The sequence below is a fragment of the Pungitius pungitius genome, chromosome 5, assembly GCF_949316345.1.
Source record: "Pungitius pungitius chromosome 5, fPunPun2.1, whole genome shotgun sequence".
Lineage (NCBI taxonomy): Eukaryota > Metazoa > Chordata > Actinopteri > Perciformes > Gasterosteidae > Pungitius > Pungitius pungitius.
In genome coordinates this window covers 989478-1014421 of record NC_084904.1, presented here as the reverse complement: position 1 = coordinate 1014421, position 24944 = coordinate 989478, and the positions used below count along the sequence as shown (strand labels likewise).

The 24944-nt window shown below is 43.7% G+C and overlaps 1 protein-coding gene across 1 annotated transcript; it reads left to right on the top strand.

Moving 5' to 3' along the window:
* The first annotated feature begins 235 nt into the window (after positions 1-235).
* Positions 236-24184, top strand: nipbla (NIPBL cohesin loading factor a). The gene is made up of 49 exons (XM_062562148.1): positions 236-615; positions 2289-2360; positions 3952-4101; positions 4367-4532; positions 5100-5200; positions 5291-5402; positions 5624-5784; positions 6662-6810; positions 7267-7357; positions 7589-7810; positions 7987-8217; positions 8301-9046; positions 10330-10543; positions 10679-10861; positions 10958-11134; positions 11238-11399; positions 11499-11608; positions 11706-11792; positions 11991-12222; positions 12524-12675; positions 12782-12862; positions 13001-13101; positions 13302-13431; positions 13527-13609; positions 14020-14152; positions 14505-14648; positions 14779-14865; positions 15119-15339; positions 15477-15579; positions 15763-15861; positions 16044-16190; positions 17099-17233; positions 17427-17525; positions 17847-17900; positions 17992-18100; positions 18232-18362; positions 18559-18699; positions 18820-18913; positions 19080-19234; positions 19319-19409; positions 19578-19751; positions 19855-20045; positions 20267-20374; positions 20696-20896; positions 21257-21403; positions 21554-21915; positions 22039-22213; positions 22628-22825; positions 22922-24184. The coding sequence occupies exons 3-49, from the start codon at positions 4038-4040 to the stop codon at positions 23267-23269; spliced, it is 7602 nt and encodes a 2533-aa protein (XP_062418132.1). The 5' UTR covers positions 236-615; positions 2289-2360; positions 3952-4037; the 3' UTR covers positions 23270-24184.
* The last annotated feature ends 760 nt before the right edge of the window (positions 24185-24944 follow it).

The window sequence follows — 24944 nt, the reverse complement described above, 5'->3', positions numbered from 1 at the left end:
GAATCATTCTGCATGAGCTGTAAGACACCTAACCGGTTGTCGCTAATTCCGAGTTATGATTCGTTTATAAAATTAAGCTTTAGGATATATGTATTTAGCTGTATTTTTTGTATAAGTAGGCAGTGATTAGGGTTGTCTTGCAGCACCATCTAGCGGCCCAAAGGCGAAATGTCGCATGGCATTTTGTTTGGCGCCGATGGAGGGAGTCACTCCTGAGATCTTTGGTCAGTCAGACGGCAGAACTTCCGGTCGGCATTTTGTTCTACGAGAGGAGAGCCTCTTGATGATCGCAACAATCGTCATATTTCTCATTTACTGTCGAAATTGGCTGCACTCATTGTTTATGTCGGCGCAGACCGACTGAAACGCCGACGAACGAATGTTTCCCCCCGAATGTACGCTGAAACATTCACTCTCGGGTGACGGAAAAAGAACGAATCGGTCCGACCCGGATTATTGTTGATAGCTAGCAAGCTAGCTAACCAGCTAGCTGGCAAGCCAATCGAGTTCCTTCTGGAGGAGCTGCGAGAGAGAAGAAAGGGGGAGCTAGAGATACGGACACGGACAGAAACCAACCTAAAACATTCCCCTCCCTTCGGACGCAACATCCTTAAGGTAAATATAATCACCCGTCTATCCTGATGCAACAAAGTTGTAAAATAGCGATTATTAACAATAACGTAAATAAATGTTCTGCTGCACTACCACCTACGGCGTCGTTAATCGTTGACCGGGAGGTAACGGAAGCTAGCGAACTAGCCAGCCGAGCTAGCTAGGTGTGTTTTTGCTCCGCCAAGGCGCACGGCCTCAACTGGATGTCATTTGTCGAGTCCGGGCATTGGGCCGTTGCCACGGCATTGGATTTCGTGCCGTTGCTTTTTACGTCTGTTCTCACCGACTCGGCGCATTGCCCCGAGGCTCTGGGGTGAGAGACTAAACACGCATCCCCTCCTACAAGCGCTTCCTTGTATTAATTGAATAGCAGTCCCCATAGTTTGAACGAGGAACAGCGTTCGAAGCTAACCCACAACACTTGGAGCTAGTTAGCTTAACTAGCTATCCATTAAAACACCACTATTGTTGATTAGCCAATGTTAGTCGCGCCACTAATGATCGTAGCCTCTGTCGCTGAATAAAAAGAACCACCGTAGCTTCGCGGTGAGCGCCAAAGAGCCAGCCAGTAAACTTGTTGGGCAACGCGGGGTTGAGTAAACGCTGGTGGGTTTGTGCGCAAGTAGCGGGCTGCAGCTGGCGTTTCAGCTAACGTTAACTTACGGTAAACATCTTAATGAAGGCTGCCGTCAACCGCACGTTAGCTTATTAATTGCTGGCTTGTCATTATTTGGTGTTGTTGGACTGTTCGCGCCGCGCGCGGGTTTTGCAGGGAGCGATCGGCGGGGCTAATGTCGGGTTTGGTTACTATCCTGTTTTTAAATGTTTTGAGTGACTTAATAAGTTACTCCAGCCGAGCTCGCGCTGCGTTCCCTCGGCTGGAGTTTACGTCACTCCACGCCAACTTCCAGCGATCGGAGCTTTGGTTGAGGTGCTGCTGGGCTGGTTGAACCTCGCCTTGGGTCGCCTCTTCCTCGACTACAGCGCTCACAGTTTGGTGTTGTGCAGTTGGCCAGTTTGCAGAATGCGCTCGCTGGTTGACGGCTGCCGGGGGATCCAACCCGCCCCCGATCCGCCCCCCACCACCACACACACTACTGCTACTGCTGCCGAAGCCGCCACCATCCCAGTGCATCTGTTCCTTTGTGCCGCCTCCTGCCTGTCAGTCTCACAGCTGTCAGCCAAGCCCCCTGCGCGCCGAGGACGAGCACTTAGACGGAGCATGCTATCGGTCCAGCTAGCTAATGCAATGTTTACAATATCCATCTGTTGATCCGCCCAATAGTTCGCTGACGTCGTGCGGAAGCTGCTGCACGTATTTGCTGTAGCGTGTCCGCAGCGGTCGGCTTGCACGGGAGTCTGGTGACGGAATGGTGTTTACGGATAACCGTAGCGACCCTATCCAGCCGAGGTTGTTTTAGTGTTCCTTAGAAGTCATGAGAAATGATCGATCATCGGCTCTCCGGTGCTGCGTAATGTGGCTTTCTAGGACCAAAGGCTGTGCAGCAGTAATGACATGGTTGTTGTGTATATGAAATGCTTGTTTGGCAGTCGATATTGCGATGCTGTTTATGGCTGTTATTTGTCAATTTGTTTAACTACTGTTTATGTAAATTGGATAAATATGCATGTCAGTAAGTCTGATGCAGTCCCTTGTCTTCTTTCTTTCTTAACAGTTTGAAGGAGTGGGACCTTTTATCTGAAATGTCAGTGAGTCCACCCGAGACTGCACAAAATTCTTCAAAAAGGTATTTTTCAATGGTTTTAGCCAATTAACTCAGTTTTGTTATCAATAATATTAATGCCCACTTCTCTTTAAATGATAAGATGACTGAAAATATGAACATTCTTTAGGGGGGCTTGAGACTTTTCTTAACAATGCCTTTAATTTTGGTGTATAACATTTTTATTACAATTGTGTCTGGAGTTGTGCTTGTTATGGCAACCGGGTTTATCCATGAAGCTTGGGCTGATAACTTTACAGGTTGCTTTCATTTGACCCCTTGTCCAATCTTACTTTACAGGTCAAGGGCACTCGAGAGAGGCAGAAGCCAAATTAATTAACGCTTAGGGTTCTAACTTGTGCACCTTCATTATTATGAACTGAGGATGAAGTGCTGTGTGGTTCAACATTAGTGAGGGGGATGAGACAGGTTTGGTGGTAACACAAAGATTGATATCACTAATTCAGTTTGCTAGTTATATTTAGTGTAGAAAATAGAGGAACATTGGTATAGAGTCCACGCAGTGCCGTGTCTACTGTATTACCAGCGTTAATCACAACGGTGAAGTACACGATCACGCCTGCTGTATATTATACTCTATATATATATATATATATATGCTCGTGGCAGTATGATGCATGACTGGGATCATGCTATTTTCCTTCACAAATGTCCTTTCTTTGTGTAACCTAATGAGTAAATTATATTGATATTGGGAGTTGTGTTTACAACAATATATATATATATAACCCTGCCGAGGATGGATTTATTTATTATATTCCTTTTTTGCAGAAGCAACCAAGATGTTTGTATATTGCAGTTTTGCTGTTCAGTAGTATCTAAGTAAAGTAATCTGAAGTGACATTTAAATGACTCACAACAAGCATAAGTCAGTAATCTGAGGTTGAACTATGACTTCTCATATTGGAACAAAAATAGCAGTGCTTTTAATGTTGTATTCTTCTGGTCATTGAACTATGACAATTGATGGTTGATTTGTCGCCGCTCATTGAATATGTAAGTATAATAACACAATATGATCTACCTGCACGATGGTCTAATAGTCAGTGAGAGCTGGCATGAATCCTATTGTTTCTAACTGGAACATAGTGGAGTAAAACACCTAACCTGCATTTGTGGTAGTGGAATAATAACCCGAGCAGAGAGCACTGAACACCCTCCCCTCGTGGATTAGTAACATATATAAATAATACCAGATATATAAGTGAAACGTGTGAGATCCATGGCAGTGGCTCTTGATTGACAAGATCTAATGAGACACATTTATTTGTGGCTTACAGATGAGGCCGTCCGTTCCATTTCTCTCTCACCAAGTAGAATCTGCATCACGGCAAACAAAGCAGTATTTCTGTAGCACATACTTGTCCAAACACTGCACTTGATTAGGTATTTTTCATATGTCGACATTGTATGAAATTACTTCTTAATTGTCAATTTTTAAAACTTTTAATAGGACCTCTTATCGCTCTTTTTTCCCTATCCTAATTTTGTAAATCATGGTCTTCTATCTTCCACTTACTCCCGTGCTCTTTCTTTCTCCCGTCTTCACTCATGGCCTCTTTCTCTCTCCCTGACTAACCTTCCTCCCACCCAGGAGTCGGGAGATGTGAGGACGGGTGTCGTTCATCGACCCCCTGATCTACCTGTGTATCAACACACTCCCCCACCCTCACCTTCAGCATGAATGGGGATATGCCTCATGTTCCCATCACCACTCTTGCTGGGATCGCTAGCCTCACAGACTGTGAGTGACATACAGCCGTTATCCAAACTCACTATAACAGATTTTGTTGCTTCCAGTGTAATTCTGAAATATCAACAGATGTAAACTGAAATCTGCAATTGTGATGCGATATATTCTGTCTCTCGCCATGTTTTGTTTTTCTTCGCTCTACTTTTTTACAGCCACGTGTCCTCTATTGCTGATGCTTGTTTCTCATCATGTCACACATTTATGTCTGCCTCCCCGTCTCTGTATACCTTCCAACATCTGTCTCCTCTGGTTTCAGTGTTGAACCAGCTGCCCCTCCCTTCCCCTCTCCCGGCCACCACCACTAAGAGCCTCCTATACAATGGAAGGATCGCAGAGGAAGTTACCTGCTTACTGGGCTGTCGGGATGAGAATCTGGCCTCCCAGCTGGCCCATGGCCTCAACCAGGTCTCCACAGAGCACATGTGAGTATATACGTGAGAGTGTGTGTATTACAGCGTTATCGTTGTTTCCTACACACGAGACGGGACCCTACGTGAGTTGGGCCATGACGAGCGGTTGGGCTGTCAGTGTTAGGGTGTCACATGACCGTACTTGAAAGAAATGATCAGTAAGGACGGTTAACAATAGACAAGATGCCATAGGCGAGATAAAAAAATTAAAGTTAAAAAAAAAAAAGTCATGTAGTTTCATGACACAAAATCCAGTTGGGTGTGTATTACTTAGTTGTGTATAATATCTTTTGTTTTTTGTTTTCTTATATTGAGTGGTTGATGTTTTTTCATATAAAACTAATTAAATAATGTCAACAAACTTAATCAATTCAAGTTATTCTGAAAAGGCTCTAAATCCAATTTTGGCATAAAGCAGTTGTGCTTATTGAATTCCAACATTGTTCACACATTCCCATTTGGTTTCATCCATGTTTAGCATTTTAAACATAACTCGCTTGTTTCTCCATATTGCTACCCACTTTTCTTACTCTCCAATTTTGTAGTCTGGCTGAACTTATTTTTTGCATGTGTTTTCAGAGAGCTGAAGGACAACCTGGGAAGCGATGAGCCAGAGGGAGATGCACCACTGCTGCTGCAGACCATGCTGGCCAGGAACCCCGGCATCTTCAGGGAGAAAAGTACAGCGATAGCCACCTGTTGCACATTATGAAATGCAACATCTTCATCTTGATATTTATAAAGTTTTGTTTTTTTAAATATCTAAACAGATGCTATGCAGCAACCGATGGTACCGACGTACAAGATCACCCAAAATTCCTTACATAGCCCTTCCCAGCCTGCAAACTTCCAGCCGGCTGCAATGTCTCCTAATCCACCAAGGTGGGTCAGGCTGCAAAATCTAGCAGACCCTCATATTTTGTTACTAAAAAGTGCAACAATGGAACTATTTAAGTCTTTTTTTCCAATTTTCTTTTTGCTGGATGTATAAGTAGGATAATGTATTGATGGCTAATACAATTTTTCCCCTTAAGTTATTCAAGTTACTTTACTGTTGTCTGCATGCTCACTTTCTCTGTCGCTGTTCTCTCCTCTTTGTCCAGTCGGTTTGTGGCTCCCCCGACTGGTTCCAGTAGTCGGTACATGGGCCAGAACAGTCCAGTACCCAGCCCCTACACTCCCCAGAGCCCTGCCCCTGGCTACATACAGCAGTATCCCCATCAACAACCACCGAGTTATAACCAACACCAACAGATCCAACAAGGTAAGTGTATGTGTGTGTGTGTGTGTGTGTGTGTGTGTGTGTGTGTGTGTGTGTGTGTGTGTGTGTGTGTGTGTGTGTGTGTGTGTATATAAAGACCTCCAGCAGAAGTAAACAGACTAGCAGCAAGGCAATAGAAAAATAGAAGGCTACTTTAAAAGTTAGAGGTATGACAGTGTCTCCTAAAAATATATATGTACATGAACTATACATGTGTACCTTTACTTAGACACCTTCTAGATACTGCACATTTTGTCAGGTGGCCAAATTAACAAAGAAAAGTCTTGACTTGACGGTCTTTAGTCGTTTCATTCTGCCTGCCAGGGTTTTGTTGGTTGCCTGTGATTAGCTGCTGAGGAATTTGTGGATCATTTAGGGGACAAAATTCCATCCCTTCGTTGTTAAGCCACTGCAAGTCCGAGCTGAACATTTCCTTTAGTTGCTTCACAGGTGTTGCCTCATTGCTTTTTTGGGGTGGATTTCCAACTGTATTCTGTCAATTGATTCGGGTGTTTAACGGGATTTCCCAAACAATCAATAACAGACCAGTGTTGCAAATGCAAAGTCACAATATGATAAAACCAGGGAAATTATAATCGTAATAGTTAATATTGAATAATTAAAATTAAAATGTCAGGGGAGAAATTTGATGACTTTAGGCCATGTAAGCTTGCAGGTCACACGCACCAATTTTCGCCATGTATGCAGCCTGTAAGATCACTTAATTCAGTTAATTCCAATAGAATCTGTGTTCCACTCAGAGCTTATCTAACTGAATTTTACCAAATATTCTTTGGTACATTTTTATGTCATGATCAACAATGTTATAATTGCTTCACTGATTGATGAAAAAATAACCTTTTTTGTTTTTATTTGGCAGCGTCTGTGGCCAGTCCCATGGTTCCGGGTGGCATACGAAATATCCATGAGGGCAAAGTATCGGGGCAGATGGCCAACGCGGCCAACCACCACTCAGACAGACATGGCACGGAGGACTACATGAACATAGTACACCGACTGAGCACAGAGGTACAACTGAAAAAGTGTAAAACGAGTACATTGAAAGTTGAAAGTTTCCATCTGTCTGCTCAGGTAGAAAACAGGTAGGGGGGCATTCAGACGAAAAAAGTGCACGGGTAGATTTATAACTTATTCAGAAGCAAGCCTTTGCTTCAAGGCTAAAAAGGGGACCATTAATTCCAAAACTCGAAGGAGCGGTTATGCTAATGAACCACGCTCAATGTTTGATGAAAAACCTGTTGAGCCACATACGTGTGGTTATATTTGTGTGTATTTGTAGGCTTGCTCACGTTTGAACTACTCTTAATGCCTTTGATCTTTAATGGGTTGATAGACTTCTTTTATTTTCTTGCTATTTTCAAACGACAAACATTTTGTAGATATAATGGACCTGCACACTGGAGTCACGAGAGAAGCTTTATTTGTGACATTTGACGAAAGCTGTCTTGTCTGTGTGTTGTCTAGGAGGGTGACTCCACCATGAGGAATCCTTCCTTCTCTCTGAGGTCTCCACAGTCCGGCTGCTCCCCAGCAGGGAGCGAAGGAACGCCTAAACGTAAGGACACTGGAGGAGGAGGAGACCACGCGCCCACCGCCTTTCATTTAGGAAACGGCCGCCTTTTGGCTCTGTAAAACTCATGATTACAATTTCCCAGCCACAGAGTGGTTTGAGGCCGGTCCATGTCAAAGTGATCCAAGGCCACAGTGATCCGGTGGGATTTTGTGTACTTTTTCACTTGCCGTCGGAGGGTAACTTTAACTCTCTTCGCGTGTTGCTTCTTTACAGCCGGTTCTCGTCCGCCGCTGATTCTGCAGTCGCCACCTCCCTATGCGCCCTCACCGAGGGAGGGGGGGCCTCTCCAGAACCAGCAGCTCCAGCAAAGGAAGAAGGGCCCGGCGGTGAAAGAGGAGAAGGATTTGTATGACATTGTGAGCTCTCCAAACAAGGACTCCACAAAACTCACCCTCAAGCTCTCCAGGGTCAAGTCAAATGAGTCTGATACTCCAGGCAAGCACCGTTTTGGAACAGCACAACCTTCTTTGAATTCTCATATTTTTGTTACATCTCAGTTTTTCACCTCTCCCAGCCTTTAAATGTATTCGCTTTACTTAAGGAGGTGTGCTTCCCTCACGCCGTGCGGCCCTCTTTCCACCTTGTGACTGTGTTTTTGTTAATACCCACAGGTGAAGCCCTACCGGGAATGGACGATAACTCTGACATGGATGCAGATCTGGGCTTTCAGCAGGTGCCTGTTCTCCAGCAAAATCTAGGTCGGCTGCAGCAGCAGCAAGCTTGTGGTCTCCAGCCTCCCAGTTCCCCGTACGACGAGGCAGAGCTGGATGCCCTAGCTGAGATTGAAAGGATAGAACGAGAGGCGGCCAGCGAAAAGTGCTCCAAGGAGGTTCAAGATAAAGGTATGTGGAATAACGTACACATGACCGTATGGGCATAAGCTGGACAAAAGGAGTGTTTGAGCTTTGCCTCCTTCTCTTCACAGACAAGCCACTGAAGAAGAGAAAACAGGACTCCTTTCCCCTGGAGCCCGGCGCAGGTGGACCAGGGGGCCCCACAGGTGCCCCGGGCAGCGGATCGACAGGCGGGGGCAATGCTGGCAAACTGACCCCGCAAGAGGCCACCGCAGCCGGGAACGGTGCCAGCCGCCCTCCCCTCATGGTGAGCATCGACCTCCAGCAGGCGGGTCGAGCTGACGGCCAGCTCGACCCCTGTCCGACTGCCCCTATTCCAGCCCTCGAGGCCCAACGTTGGCCCGAGGAACCCGCTAGTGGGCCGGCCGCAGCGGAGGGCTCTGACACGGCTCTGCGGCTGAACCCGGACGGAAGACCGGAAGTCATCAAGAACAGGGTTGAAAAGCACGACGGCAGGAGAGACAGCCGGGAGTCATCAAAGCACCGGCACGACGAGAAGACCTCCGACAGACGGGGAGACCCGGCAAAGTCCTCAAAGCGGGGGGAGCACGGACGAGACCGGGACCGAGAGTCCGACAGAGATAGGAGGCACCGGAGCGAGACGGGGGGTCGGGACCGACGCTCGCCCGACTCGCGCTGCCGAAGTGACAGGGATAGGTACCGGGCTTCTTCCACCGGGGAGCCTGGCCGCAGCGGAAATAGGCACGACGGTCCCAAACCGGCGTCATCCGCCTCTGGTGCTAAACTTCCAGATTCTTTCCCTGCTCAGCTCCTTGGAGGGCATAGTGGCGCACTGAAGAACTTCCAGATCCCTAAGGTGATCTGGGCTGACCCGAAACCAAATGTCTACCCACCTACCAATCATTCAACTGTCACTGCCTGCAATCTCGCAAAAACCAAATCACACCACTGTTCACTCTTGTTTTATGTCTTTGTTTTCCCATTTGTAAGCCGTTTGTTTATTACTGGGATACAATTATGTGAACACATTAACCCACACCCAACCATCTGCCTAAAATAGAGTTTATTGATTTGTTTGTCCAGTGTGCAAACAAAAGCAAGTACCATTTTAAGAAATCCTCCAATGCTGTTGCGCAGATGTGCCATGTGGGTAAATGTCTACTTGAAACATTCACTGTGCGTATCATGCAGCCATAAATATCTGGACTGCTGGAAAAAAAGCTCATTTTCTCTTTGAGCTTGTATTTGTTTCATCCTTTCTTACATCTACTGTCAATGCAGTGTTGAGAGATGCAACCCACCTTGCCACTTGCTCACTTTTGTGTGTTGCATACAAAAGATTTTAACTGTATGTTAAGCTGCCAGTTGTTTAATGTTGCAATCGTAGTTCGTAGGTGACGCACCCGCCAGGCAGCCGACGGATAGAAACATAGTTTTGACCAATCCGCTATGAGAGCTGCAATTTAATTGTTGGATTTAATTGTCACTGGTAGGGTCTGCAATTTGAAGCCGTTTTTTTGCATTGGCTGATGAGTAAAGAATCTGTTGGAGTGACTCACAGTCCGACACACAGATTTACTACAAATGTGATTTGAGCATATAATAGAAACAGATTGGCGAGCATCAACCACATTGGTTGATGCTCGCCCTTACTCAATTATTTTCATTCAGCCAGCTAGGAATATTCTGTATATTGTACACCACTGTTACTAATAATCAGACGATCAATGTGAAAAATGCTGACGAGTGGAAACGGTCCCGAGCAAATCCCCCCATTCTGACCCCTGACCCCTATTGTCCGGGGGAAGTTGCTGCCTCGGCACTGCATTCATGACAATCCACCATGTGGTGATTGACCATTGCACATACAGTTTAAGACATTGAGATAATGTTGGGAAAATGATGGATGGTTCCTTGGTATCAAACATATACTGGAAACTAACATCAGAGTATCTTATCTCATGTTGATCGCTCTGATGTACATTTTCTATTCTACATGATTTTTTTTTCTTTAGAAAGGCTCATGCTTTTCTATGAAAGTCTTTCAAGTGTGAATTTTGAACCTTAAACTTTACAAATGCAAAGTGATTTTCTCACTTCTTCCTGTCCTTTTTTTTTTTGGATCTCTTTGTCCCTCAGATCAAACGAGACAAGGACGGCGATGGGTCAAATGAAAGTCAAATGTGGGGACATCCCAAGGTTAAGCTGGAGAGGCTCGGTTTGGTGCAGGACTTTGAGAAGAGGCCCAAGCCCGTAGTGGTCCTGAAAAAGCTCTCTGTTGACCAGATCCAGAAGATCATCCGACACAGCAAGTCTGGAAAGAACCGGATCTCTTCAGGGAGGTCCAGCAAAGGTCAGACGAAGAAGTTGTTGTGTCCCGCAAGCAGTTTTGCTCTTAACTACACAGCGTTTATTTAAACATTCTATATTTAGATAGGACAAATGAATTCCTTTTTTGTCAATAACTTCAAATTGTGATGTGTCAAAGTTCCAGGTGGAATGGACCCGTCAGTTCTGAAGGAGCTGCCGCCAGAGCTGCTGGCAGAGATCGAGTCCACCATGCCCCTGTGTGAGAGGGTGAAGATGAACAAGAGGAAACGCAGCACTGTAAATGAGAAGCCCAAATACGCCGAGGTCAGCTCGGATGAAGACTATGATGCCAACGGAGAGTGTGAGTCAAGTTATCGGATTCTTGCAGTTTGCGCTCCAGGCTCGGTCGTTTCCTCTGGGAAAAATTCTCAGATTTCTTTCTACCTAATCTGTACAGCTGCAAAGAAGCGCCAGCGCAGAGACAAAGACCGGTCCTGGGACGTGGAGGAAAGAGACCGCCGGGGCTCAGGGGAACATCGGAAAAGTGGTGGAAACCGGGAGGGCAGACGAGGCTCCGGGAGCCGCTACCGAGATTCCTCCGACGAACACTCGCCGCCGCCCAGCGTGACGGAAAGTCTGTATTCAAATCATTTGTCACCCCGTACCTAATTAAACTCTTTACTGTAGTGTCTGACACGCACAAAATGAGAATATTAAGATGAGAATTTTTCTCTTAGTTGCCAGAAAAATTAAGATAAAAGAGAAGCAGAAGAAACGGAAAGCATATGAACCCAAGCTCACCCACGAGGAGTTGATGGACTCGTCCACATTCAAGAGGTTCTTGACAAGCATCGACAACATACTGGAGAATCTGGAGGATGTGGATTTCACTGCCATGGGTAAATATAAGGGCCGATGTTTATTCTTTTCTTTTTAAATTCAAATTCATTCACAAACTTCAGCAGTGTTTTATGGTGCTTTTGTTATGTTTCTTTTAGCAGCGGCAGATGATGACGAGATACCTCAAGAATTTCTCCTTGGCAAACACCAGTTGAGTGAACTGGGCAGCGAGTCGGCCAAGATAAAGGCCATGGGCATCTCCAGCAGGGTACTGTATATACTACATATTACTGTAACGTTGGACTCGTATTGACGCCTGGTGCCGGTTCAGTCGGATGCCTAAATGTCCGTCTCTGCTGTTGTAGATCCCATCGGACAAGCTGGTGAAATTGCTGAACATACTGGAGAAGAACATCCAGGATGGCTCCAAGCTGTCCACCATGATGAGCCACGTGAGTTACCGGTCTCCCTCTCTGGACATGCTTTGTCGTGGTGTAACATGACAAGTTTGTGATGATCTGTTGTGGAGAAATCCATTGAGTTTTTACGGTGAAAAAACAGACAATTTCGCATATTCTACTGGAATGAATGACAACTTTTGGATAGTGGTTTACTACTGTACAAATATTCACATTCCTTTGTAACCTCAGGAACACGATGCTGAAGACGAGGAGAAACTCTGGAGAGACCTGATAATGGAGAGAGTCACAAAGTCAGCAGACGCCTGTCTAACGGCGCTCCACATCATGACCTCACTGCACATGCCGAAGGCCGTCTACATCGAAGATGTCATAGAGCGGATTCTGCAATACACCAAGTTCCACCTTCAGAACTCGCTGTACCCACAATACGACCCGGTCTACAGGGTGGACCCTCATGGAGGTGAGGCATTTGGGGACTGAGCGAAACGGAAATGAGGAGTTTTGGAATGTGGCTGAAAGATGTGTCGCTACCTTTATTCATCATCTTTGTTCATAAACCTGTCTAATTGTTGCTAAACGTAAGCACGTGAGGTATTACTTGCGGCAGAAATGACGGCTTACCCAAACATTAAGAAATGTATGTCGTTTGTCCACTCTATGATGATATTTGATTATCATTGGCAAGTGTTGGATGACTTTTACTGTTTTATGAACAGAGATGGAAAATGTTTAGCCTGTAAAAGCTTCTCTTGTCCATCCAGGTGGACTGTTGAGCTCCAAGGCGAAGCGGGCGAAATGCTCCACGCACAAGCAACGCGTGATCGTCATGTTGTACAACAAAGTGTGCGACATTGTCAGTAACATCTCAGAGCTCCTCGAGATCCAGCTGCTAACAGACACCACCATCCTCCAGGTACTTAAAGAACAATGGTACACTGCAGTCACCTGTTTATGAAGTCAAAACATTTGGCTGCAAACCAGATGATGATTCGTGCCCTTCTTTTTTTTTTTTCCTCCAGGTTTCTTCCATGGGAATCACTCCGTTCTTTGTGGAGAATGTCAGTGAGCTGCAGCTCTGTGCTATTAAACTAGTCACAGCAGTAAGTCTACGTTTGTTTACCTACAGATGCACTTGCCATTTGTCAAGGAAAAAGACGCCTGACTTTGCTATTCATTACTTGACTTGCACGTTTGACAACATCTGACGGTACGAACCGACCTTTGTGTTCCGTCTCTAGGTGTTCTCCCGTTATGAGAAGCATCGACAGTTGATCTTGGAGGAGATTTTTACCTCCCTGGCCAGACTGCCCACCAGCAAGCGCTCCCTCAGGAATTTCAGGTAATTTTGTTTCATGTGAATCTACATTGATTCATGGCCACAAGGTGTTACAGGGCATCAAATAAAAAAAAAACTTTATTGTTGTCTGTTGATTGATGAAGCAAATGTGAGTGTATTCCGTACACCACCAACTCTATTATGTTCCTGGATCATGGCCGTAATAGTAACTTGTCATGTGTCTCGGCATCTTGTGTCCATAGGCTGAACAGCTCAGACCAGGATGGCGAGCCGCTGTACATCCAGATGGTGACGGCTCTGGTGCTGCAGCTGATCCAGTGTGTGGTCCACCTGCCCAACGACAGAGACATTTTTGACGAGTACGAGAGCAAGGTGGGATGGAAACCAGACTCACAAGCCAGCAAATGTTCAATTTAAACAAATACAGACACATTTTGACATATTGTTTGCTCACAAATCATTTTTAGGTGGATCAAGATGTGTTGATAACCAACTCGTATGAGACTGCGATGAGAACGGCACAGAACTTCCTCTCAGTCTTCTTAAAAAAGTAAATACCACTGTACTGCCTTGGAATATGCATTTTCATTTTGAAATGGTACATTGTACTAAAGCTGTCATAAGTATACATTAATATGTGCACAGTACAGACTAATGCCCAAGAAAAAGGCTGAGTTCTACCTCACTACCTTTTCTCTTTTGGTGCATTGCTACCTGAGGTTTTTCATCACTGCTAGATTTTGTAGTGATGAGTGGTGTGCATGCTGGGTACTGCACAAGAGGACAACAATTCAGGGACATTCTGACTTTTAGTCAGATGACTATTTAGTCCTAGCCGATTAATTTACTGTTTGACATTTTCTGGGTTATTTATTTTAGGCCCTTGGGCCGCTGATTTTATTTTTTCTACCGTTAGCTCTTTCTCATTTTTTTCTCCGCTTGTCCTTTTCCATCCCTAAGATGTGGCAGCAAGCAAGCAGAAGAAGATTACCGGCCATTGTTTGAGAACTTTGTCCAGGACCTGCTGTCGACTGTAAACAAACCCGAGTGGCCTGCTGCAGAGCTTCTGCTCAGTCTGCTTGGTCGCCTGCTGGTTAGTATGACAGGGCTCATCCTCCAAACTGGAAATAGATGATCCAGATTAATAGCTGGGGAAAGACTTATTTTGAGATTTAGACTTAAGAGGTTGCAACTCATTTGGAAAACAAATCTTTTATGTATTTTTTTTTTCATTCTAATACTTTTCTTTATTATTTTTTTGAACACTCATTTCTGATGTCAAACATTAACATAATTACGTTTTGATTTGTGGAGGTCAACTAAGTGGGGCTTATTGTTCTTGCAGTAATAAATGTGGGTTCTTTTTCTTTCCACGGTTCAAGAAAAAAAATCAACAAATGAAAAATTGTTTTCTTTCTTTCCCGCTTTGTCTCTGCTCCCATCAGGTACACCAGTTCAGTAATAAGCAGACAGAGATGGCTTTGAGAGTAGCATCTCTGGACTACCTGGGCACAGTGGCCGCCCGTTTGAGGAAGGACGCCGTCACAAGCAAGATGGACCAGAGATCAATCGATCGAATCCTGCAGCAGGTAGAAGAACGTCATCACACGCGATGACCTTCCTGTTGCTTTAATATAGTTTTGTAATTTGTAGTGATAAATGTGCATCAAACGGAAGAAGCTGAAACCGTATTGTGTGATCTCTCTCCGATTCGTATAGTCTCAAGGTAGTGATGAGACCCAGCAGCTTCAGAAGGCTCTACTGGACTACTTGGAAGAGAATGCAGAGACGGATCCCTCACTGGTGGTGAGTTACATGAGAGTGGTTCTGCAACATAGTTGGAGCTCTAAATTCATGATGTCTGAAAGTCGCATTGAATTTTCCATTTATCTATTTTTAGCCACATTTAAAATCACTTAAACAAATGGGTTAAATAGTTAGCTACCAATTCATCTGCTCAAATGCATTCTTGAGAAATAAATATTTAAGTAATTATTTCAAATAAGCCGTGTTTTATGGATCCGCCAACTCTGATACAGAGATCTTTGTCGTCCTCTAGTTTGCCAGAAAGTTTTACGTTGCCCAGTGGTTTCGGGACGCCACGACCGAAGCTGAGAAGTCCATGAGGAGCCAGAACTCAAAGGATGACGACTCCTCGGACGGACCACAACACGCCAAGGAGATGGAGACCACCGGGGAGATTATGCAGCGTGCTGAGAAGCGCAAGAAGTTTCTGCGCAACATCATCAAGGCCATCCCGTCTCATTTTGCCGTACTTAAGTAAAGATTTATTTATGTTCATATCTTTTTTTTTTCCGTTTACCTACATCTGTTTCTTTATTGTGCCAGCTGCCTTCAGTTGACTGTGTGATGATTCTTAATCCTATAGAATCTTTCCTCTTTGCCCTTTTCCCCAGAATGAACTCTGACACTGTGGATTATGAGGACTCCTGTCTGATTGTGCGTTATTTGGCCTCCATGAGGCCGTTCGCCCAGAGCTTTGATATTTATTTAACACAGGTAAGATTTGAGTGTTATTTCAAGTATCTGTCTTTATCGTTAATGTCAAACAATCTGTAAGTTTTTCGCACAGTATTACACAAGTGCCATTAGGGTCCACTGGTTTGTCTGTCTTGTCAAATGTTGAAGCGGAAAAGATCAGTTTGCGTAATCGGCTGGTGCGTTCTTTTATTCATTTTATAGATCTTGCGAGTCCTTGGGGAAAGTGCCATCGCAGTAAGAACTAAAGCCATGAAATGTCTGTCTGAGGTTGTGGCTGTGGACCCCAGCATACTGGCAAGGGTAGGTTCAGATCTGTCAGAAGTTCTTTTTTTTTTTTCATGCTTGAATTGCACATAAATTCCACATAGTGCACACAATGAATGCTGTGTTAATATCTGTTCAGTTCGCAAATCTTCTTTCTTATTGTGCCTGTTCTGTTGTTGCCTTTTTGCGATGACCCACTCTTCTCTCCGCCTCTGCAGTCCGACATGCAGCGTGGTGTCCACGGACGTCTGATGGACAACTCTACCAGCGTGAGAGAGGCAGCTGTGGAGCTGCTGGGCAAATTTGTGCTGAGCAGACCCCAACTCACTGAGCAGTACTATGACATGCTCATCGAGAGGATACTGGTAAGTTGCTCATTGTCGCCTCATTATTTTGAGCTAAACATGACAGTTGTCTGTCCCCCATCATGATCTGCCATTGTATCCATGTGCAAATACATTTTGGGTCCATTGCGGTGCGACTCATCCTGATCTGACATTTTCATGCTGCAGTTGATCTATGATTATTAAAAACATAATCAGGGCATTGCCAGTCCATTGATATGCTGACAACAACATGACATACTGCGTAACATTGTCTTTGCTCTTCATTCTTGTTTTGTGATATTATACATCTGTGCTGTGCACTGGAAGGTTCTTAGTGCCCAAGCCTCCCACTGTGTGTTACTTTACATTATGAAATATTGTTGTATTGATTCAATTAAACACATTTTGCTTGTGTGCGTTACACTGCGGTCTTAGTGATGTGTCAGGTAGAGCTTAAGTGCTTGGCCTTCTCTTCTGGTGGAGCAGAAAGGCTATTTGTTTTGGTCACTGAGTTTACATAAAAGCCCTTGAAGAGTTGAGTTTGTAGAAAGTTGGCTTTAAAAGGCTCATTTTGATGTTTTAAGTTTGCTTTACCTACATAACATTAAGTTGGAAGCCAGTTGATAGCAGCATGCAGTCTAAGATCAATACTATCATGGTCTTGGCCATAAAAATATGAGCTATCAATATGGAAATGAGGTACAACAACTTTCTTTTGACTCTGTATGTGAGAGGTGAGCGCATTGGAATTGTTGTGCCTGTTGTCATGGAAATGCTCAAAAGGGTTCATGAGAAGTTCACTCTTCATTTCAGTCTTACACTGCCATCTATTGTCAGAAAGGTGTGACAACACCCCATGCAGATGTTTCTTTTGCATGTTATGAAAACAAAGGCCTTGCTTGTAGTTGTGGTACAAAACCCTTAATGACTTTTTGTTTGGTCCATAGGACACGGGTATCAGTGTAAGAAAACGGGTGATCAAGATCCTCAGAGACATCTGTTTGGAGCAGCCAACCTTCAGTAAGATCACTGAGATGTGTGTGAGGATGATCCGCCGGGTCAATGATGAGGAAGGTATCAAGGTACGGGTCAACGGCACCTTTGCGCATCCAAAGTTTGAATTGTTCCGAGATGATTCTTTTATCATTGCTATTCCTTTATTTATCTGGCCTCTTTTAGATAAATGTCTGTAATAGATCCCTCCCAGAACCGTTTGAACAATTCATACAAACTCTGGACCAGTACTAATGGCACGTGAACTTGTGCTGTTTATAGAAACTGGTGAATGAAACATTCCAGAAGTTGTGGTTTACTCCAACTCCAAATCATGACAAGGAGACCATGACCAGAAAGATCCTCAACATCACTGATGTGGTAAGTTTAACTGTCCGGTTGTTGTATCCAATAATAAAAAGAAAAGACATTGTGGCTTTGGGTTAGTCCCGTCTGTTCATTCGTCCCATTCTCGTTCTCATTCACATTCAATCGGACATTTTCGGTCACGAGTCAATTGTCGACAAAATCTCAAACCTCATGTCTTTGGCCAAAGCTCAAGAAGGAATATGCTAATCATGCCAAATGTCTAAAAAATGATGAAGGGATAACATGCAATGATCACATGGTTTTAAATTGAAATGTGACTGGCTGGAGAAGATGCCTGATGGGAAGGTTTTAATTCTCTCGCCTATTCTTCAGGTCGCAGCGTGTCGAGACACCGGCTATGACTGGTTTGAGCAGCTTCTTCAGAATGTAAGTATTTTAATCTGGGGAGGCTTTGCCTGATGGGGAATATATTAATGTTTGAAACCCTTTGAAATGATCATGGTCACTCCTGCCCTAGCTTCTCAAATCTGAAGAGGATGCATCATATAAGCCAGCCAAAAAGGCCTGTGTTCAGCTCGTTGACAACCTGGTGGAGCACATCCTCAAATACGAGGAGTCTCTTTCAGGTTTGAGATTTTATCATTGCAAAATGAGTCATTGGTGAACCACCATCTATACCTCCAGTTGAGTTAGTCAAAGTTGTAAAATAAGTTTGATTTTATAAGTAGATTTCTTTGATGTCCTCTTTCCTCTGTAGACAACAAAGGTGTCAACTCAACACGGCTAGTTGCGTGTATCACCACCTTGTACTTATTCAGCAAGATCAGAGCCCAGCTCATGGTCAAACATGCTATGACCATGCAACCCTACCTGACCACAAAGTGTAACGTAAGTTGTCTATACCTAATCCATTTTGTTAATGTTCGATTCTTCAGAAAATATTCTTTGTTGTGTCTATATAAGTGTAGATCCATAACCCCCTAATTCTGGTGAAGACCTTCAAAGGACCTTGAATCTGGTCATCATTGCTGCCTGATCTGTGGGAGCTTCCCCAGTAGTGACTGTCATGCGGTTTCCCCTGCAGACTGCCAATGACTTCATGGTCATCTGCAACGTGGCAAAGATCTTGGAGTTAGTGGTCCCGCTGATGGAGCACCCCAGTGAAACTTTCCTTGCCACCATCGAAGAAGACCTCATGAAGCTCATCATCAAATACGGCATGACGGTGTGTGGTGGTAACCTTTCTGGAAAACCTTTTATTGGATACATCCTTGTAGAACCAGATCTGCTCGGTGTAATGTAAAATTGAATGGGTGTTATAGATGCCTCCTTTCCTTTTCTCCAGGTGGTCCAACACTGTGTCAGCTGTCTTGGAGCTGTTGTCAACAAAGTCACGCACAACTACAAGTTTGTCTGGGCCTGCTTCAACAGATTCTATGGTGAGTTAACTCTGATTCCGTATGCATCGTTTTGAAGTCTGCAGTTTTGAGCTTTAAAGTGTAACTTTTGCCAGACTCCATCAAAACAAACATTTTGCATTTCAACAATGTATCAATTAACACAAAAAGTAGACCTTTGGTTTAACTGTATTATCGCCTCCTCCAGGTGCACTTAACAAGCTGAAGGTTCAGCATCACGAGGATCCCAACAGCACGACACTGGTAGCAAACAAGCCTTTCCTGCTGCGATCGCTCTTCACTGTGGGAGCTCTTGCTCGGCACTTTGATTTCGATCTTGAAGAGTTCAAGGGCACAAACAAGGTAGGATTGCATCAGATGTTTTGTAATAGTGTGAATTTTCTAGCTTTAGTTTAAACTATGATGTGTTTTGTGTGTTGTGCACAGGTTGTTATCAAGGAGAAAGTTCTCGAGCTGCTGATATACTTCACCAAACATGAGGACGAGGAGGTCAAGACGAAAGCTATCATCGGCTTAGGCAAGAATACGTTTTTTAAATATTACTTGGTTTGACAAATGTATAGGTCACTGCATTTATTGTGTTCAAATACAAGTCTTTAGAAAGGAAGCCAGCTTAGCTTCTTATTTTGAGTTGTTGTTTACTTGTTCTCACACATATCTGCTGTTTGTGGATCGCTTCCCTCAGGCTTCCTTGTGATCATGCATCCCAGCCAGATGTTTATGCCCGAGGTGAAGACCTTGTACAACGGCATCCTGGCTGACAGTGCCTCCTCCATCAACCTCAAAATCCAGATCCTGAAAAACCTCCAGACATACCTTCAGGAGGAAGACACGCGGATGCAGGAAGCAGACAGAGAATGTAAGGGGAGCTGTACTTGTTGCCCTGCTTTCACAGCGTTTGTAGTGGACTTCACATAGGACTTTATTTTTTAACCTGCTGCCTGTATTTTGTGCCTTTGCAGGGAAGAAACTGTCCAAACAGGAGGATCTGAAGGAGATGGGAGACATCTCTTCAGGGATGAGCAGCTCTATCATGCAGCTTTATCTGAAGCAGGTGTTGGAGGCATTCTTCCACACCCAGTCCAGTGTACGGCACTTTGCTCTCAACGTAATCGCTCTCACACTCAACCAGGGTCTCATCCATCCTGTACAGGTAAGAGCCAGAAGGCTAGGAATTGATAAATGGTATGAAACATATTCACATATTTAGGCAATATTATTTCCCCCCCACATTTTTATTCTGATCCTATAGTTTGTGATAGTGTTTTGTGTGTAAGCATCATACATACAGAATAAGAATAACCGAGATTACGTTTTCATGTATTGAGGAACAGAAATATGAACACGTGCTTTTTTTCTGTCCCTCCCATGCAGTGTGTACCCTACCTCATTGCAATGGGAACAGACCCGGAGCCCAGCATGAGGAACAAATCTGACCAGCAGCTGGTGGAGATTGACAAGAAGTACACGGGATTCATCCATGTGAGTTAGTGTTCGATGCCAGCTAATGACAAATAAAAGCAATCACTTCAACAGTCATGATCCATAGCTGCTTTACTACCTGAAACGGTTTGTGGTGGAAATATACACCTCCATGAATGACCTGCAGACAAGCCTCGAGGAACACACATACAGGCAGATTATATACACAAATTATATTTACTCACAATGTAGATGGAGTTCTCGTAGTTCTGGAGAAAATGGCGGAACAAATTTCAGTGTTATTTTATTGGCACTAATCATCACGGTAAGAGCTGCCTCAACCCGTTATCTGATATGTTTGTGACACTCATTCTTCCACAGATGAAGGCAGTGGCTGGGATGAAGATGTCCTACAACTTGCAGCAATCCATCGAGTCGTCTCGTAGGACCATCATAAGAGGGTTCCGGCAGGACGAGACGCACTCGGCGCTCTGCTCCCACCTCTTTGCCATGATCCGAACAAACCGGCAGCACCGGAGGGCTTTCCTCATCTCACTGCTGAGCCTCTTCGATGACAGCTCTGTGAGTGAGCCCGCACTCCTCTTCACACATTGTAAAGTGTTATTTCCTCAGCAGCAACGTGCCAAGTGAAAATCAAATTATCTATATTTGTTTGAACACATTTGCGAGCAATGTGTCTTTGCAAAAAATGTGATTTAACGGGCGTTAAATACGTGTTAAATATGACACTTGGGAATGTGGACGACACAACTGATTGTCAAATGAGTACCTTTTTAGTAAAGAAATGACAGACTACTCTATTGTGGAGAATGTGTTGTGGAATCCCGTTATTTTAAATTCAGAATTGTAGGTTATTTTGACCATGATTGACTATTTCACCGGCTCTCGATCACACTTTTCCCCTCTTCTTTCTTTCTGCAGAAGACGGATGTAAACATGCTGCTGTTTGTAGCAGACAACCTGGCCTACTTCCCATACCAGAGCCAGGAGGAGCCTCTTTTCATCATGCACCACATAGACATCACCCTGTCCGTGTCTGGCAGCAACTTGCTGCAGACCTTCAAAGAGGTAGGATAGCATGTTTAATAATAGCTTGCTTGAGTTAGGAGTATGCGTCTGTGTTGTAAGGCTGAACAAATGTTGAAATACTTTTAAAGTAGTTCATAACATTTATATGGCGTTTTCAGTTTTATCTATGTATGCCTTTCTCGTGCCCAGCTTCTGCTAAAGGAGCCGAGGCGTAAGGAGAAAAAGGTAAAGGAGTGGAAGAACCCGTCAGAAGGAGAAGATGAAGAGGAAAGGATGAACTGCGATTCTCAGAGGAGCGATGGGGAAGAAAACAGTGACATTGACGATGTGGTACGGCGGCTTAAAAAGCCCAGAAAACCTGTAGCTGGCCCGGAGAGCTCAGAGTCCGAATCTGATCTGGAGGATTTGGATCTGGAGGATGTGGAAAAAGTAATGAGGCTCATCCCTGACAATCCCACAGGTCTTTTGGACTTTGCTAATGCTGTTCAAGGCATCCTGTTGCTGCTAGTGCTCAAACAGCATTTAAAGAACCAATATGGATTCTCTGACGGGTAAGATCTACATAATAAAACCATAAATACATATATATTCAAATCTAAAAACAAGTGTGATTTGTTTGACCAGCCACTTTAGGAACCCCTTTGTAACAGTGTTTTTTTTTTTTTCTTCCACAGTAAAATTCAGAAGTACTCTCCGACTGAGTCGGCCAAGGTGTACGATAAGGCAGTGAACAGAAAAAGCACCGTTCACTTCCACCCGCGACAAACCATCGACTTCATCGCCAACAACATGGCTCGTGCCACGCTGTCAACAGATGTCAAGAAGCGGATTGTCAGACAGTACCTAGATGTAAGTGATAAATGATAAGTGATCATTAGGCCATCACTGCTAACGGGCCGGTTCATCTTTATTTACTGCAGCATAGCAATTCAATTTTAAGTATCTGAAGAAATTGTCAAATAAATCTCCATTATCATTCAGGGATGTCCTTACTAATTGTACTCATGATGGACACTATTCTCAAACCCTTTAAGCTGGTCGCTTTTATTATAGGGCTGGGCAAAATTGTTTATTGATAATCTCAAAGTATTGTTTAAATATGACGCCATGTCCGATTATTATTTGTTGTCTTCTCTCAAAACAAGTTTTTCCATCACAATACCTTTTATTAATTTAACATGAATTCATTTATTTATCATTACTGACTTATTTAATGTAAAATCCCATCTCAAAGTCAGTTTCTTGTCTTTCCTCTCTACACAGTTCAAGGTTTTGATGGAACATCTGGACCCAGATGAGGAGGATGAGGAAGGAGAAGCATCGGCCAGCGCTAACATCAGAAACAAAGCCATAAGCGCCCTGCTGGGAGGCTCTGGCCCCATGTCAGGACCCAGTCCTCGCAATCAGGCAGGTCCAGAGACCGATGACGATGACAGCGAGGGTGACGACAGGACACCAGGGGTGAGAGAAATTCAGACACAAACTCTTTACAAAATGCAATTTCAAAACGTGCATGAAAATAGTGCAACCTTTTCTTTTCTTCCGTCCTCCCTGCAGTCCTCTCGAAAGTCAAGGCGAGCAGCTGACTCCATGAATGAGACGGTGGAAGCTATGGATGTGATTGCCCTTTCCTGCCCCAAATACAAGGACCGGCCGCAAATAGCTCGAGTCATCCAGAAGAACTCCAACGGATACAGCATCCACTGGATGGCCGGCTCCTACTCGGGCCCCTGGGCAGAGGCCAAGAAACGCGACGGCCGCAAACTGGTGCCTTGGGTGGACACTATTAAGGAATCGGACATCATATACAAGAAGATTGCCTTGACCAGCAACCACAAACTGAGCAACAAAGTAGTACAAACTTTACGCTCACTGTATGCAGCGCGGGAAGGAGGAGCTAGCTAATGGCTCCTGTGTAGTGTTTTCCTTTTTCCCCCTTTTTCCTTTTTTTGGTCCCCCGGTTCTTCATTTCTACTTTATCGAAATCCTTCTCTTCCCTGCTCCTACTCCTCCAACGACACAGCCAAACTTCACTGGATTCCTACCCTGCTCCTCTCCTCCCTCATTTTTGTAAGAAAACACAAGAGGGCAAGAATATTTGACACTACATACTTTTACATGAGTTATTCTTGCAAAAATGACACAAAACATAAGAGTTATTATATTAGAGGGACTGCTCACGTTTTGTTTGTGTACAAGTGCAGAGGATAGTATCCGGGAAGGCATTAAAGGAATAATTCACCCAAATTATCCCTTAAAAAGGCTATCAGAAAAGAGACCTGGAGGGAAATGTTTTGTCAACATTGTTGTGGGAGCTCCTTCGCTGTTGTGCAGCAGATTCTAGTCGCTCATTTCTACTCCCACTGTATCATAGTTTAACACAACAAAAACCTAAAATGTTTATATCTCTGAAGACAAAAAAGCTGTAAAAAAAAGAATAAAACCTTAAGTGAATGTTGGAAATTAGTCTTTTTGATGTTCTTATTAAAGTGTTTTTTGGAGTTTATTATATACTAGCACCCTGATGTTTTTTTTCCTTTTAGCTTTTAGATATTTTAAGGAAAAAGAAGAAAAAAGAAAAAAATAAGATTTTTTTATTTTTGTTCACTTTTATTTGTCCATGCTGTACAATGGCAGAGTCCTCTGAACATAATTTATTCTATTTCGAACTACGCATGCAGTATATGTGGCCTATTGCAGGAGGATATTTTGTAAATGTAGATTTTGTTGTATTAGGTCACCCTAGTAATAAGAGGAAAGGGGATTCATACTCTTTCGGTGGAACAAATACTGCAATAAATTTTCTACTTCTCTTTGTCACTTTTCTGCTCAAAGTGTTAATTTAATGTTTCATTTTAAAATGAAGAAAAGTTTGCGACCTGTATACTGCTAAAAACACAGAGGCCTGAACCAATAGTTGATAATTTACGTATAACTGAGGGAGGGGTCAAAATGATGCAAGACAATCCCTTTTTTGTGTATTATATGTCAGATTGAGTCGAGATCTCTGTATTCTTTGAATGTTTTGTAATTACTAAATGCTCCTCTTAGAGTATCGTACTCTAAGGATGGAAGGCGTCTGTAACTGCCTTTCTTACTATATTCATTTGTTTATACCAGCTCAAGCAGCAGTTTATACCAAGTCAAGTCTGTCTAGATTTAGCAATAAGTACATTCGCTTGTAATCAGCCATCAAAAAAAGCAAGGCGTAACTAACCAATTTTCCTTTGCTTTTAATAGCATATTCCGAAGTTAAATATGGCGATAACGTAGACTGTATTTGTGTGTCATACACGGCTCGAAAAAATTAAAGGAAAACTGAAAAAAGATGAGATCTCAATGTGAAAAAATATTTTGAATATCTATACTGATATGGGCAGTTTACTCTCACAAACTAAACAATGCCACAACTTTTGATAGAAATAAAAGTTTCAGCCTACATCATTTTATAGACCCCCCAAAAATCTAAGTGAAAAGATGATGTGGCAGGCTAGTCCATTTAGCCAAAATTCAATTCTTGCACCTCAAAATGTTTCTCAATGTCTTGTGTGGCCCCCACGGGCTTGTATGGATGCTTGAC

Bases quoted from the DNA above. Each gene is read 5' to 3' on its own strand.
- nipbla (XM_062562148.1), top strand. From the start codon at position 4,038: ATGAATGGGGATATGCCTCATGTTCCCATCACCACTCTTGCTGGGATC. The intron at 9,047-10,329 runs GTGATCTGGGCT...TTTGTCCCTCAG, and splicing joins AGAACTTCCAGATCCCTAAG to ATCAAACGAGACAAGGACGG. The intron at 10,544-10,678 runs GTCAGACGAAGA...GATGTGTCAAAG, and splicing joins TTCAGGGAGGTCCAGCAAAG to TTCCAGGTGGAATGGACCCG.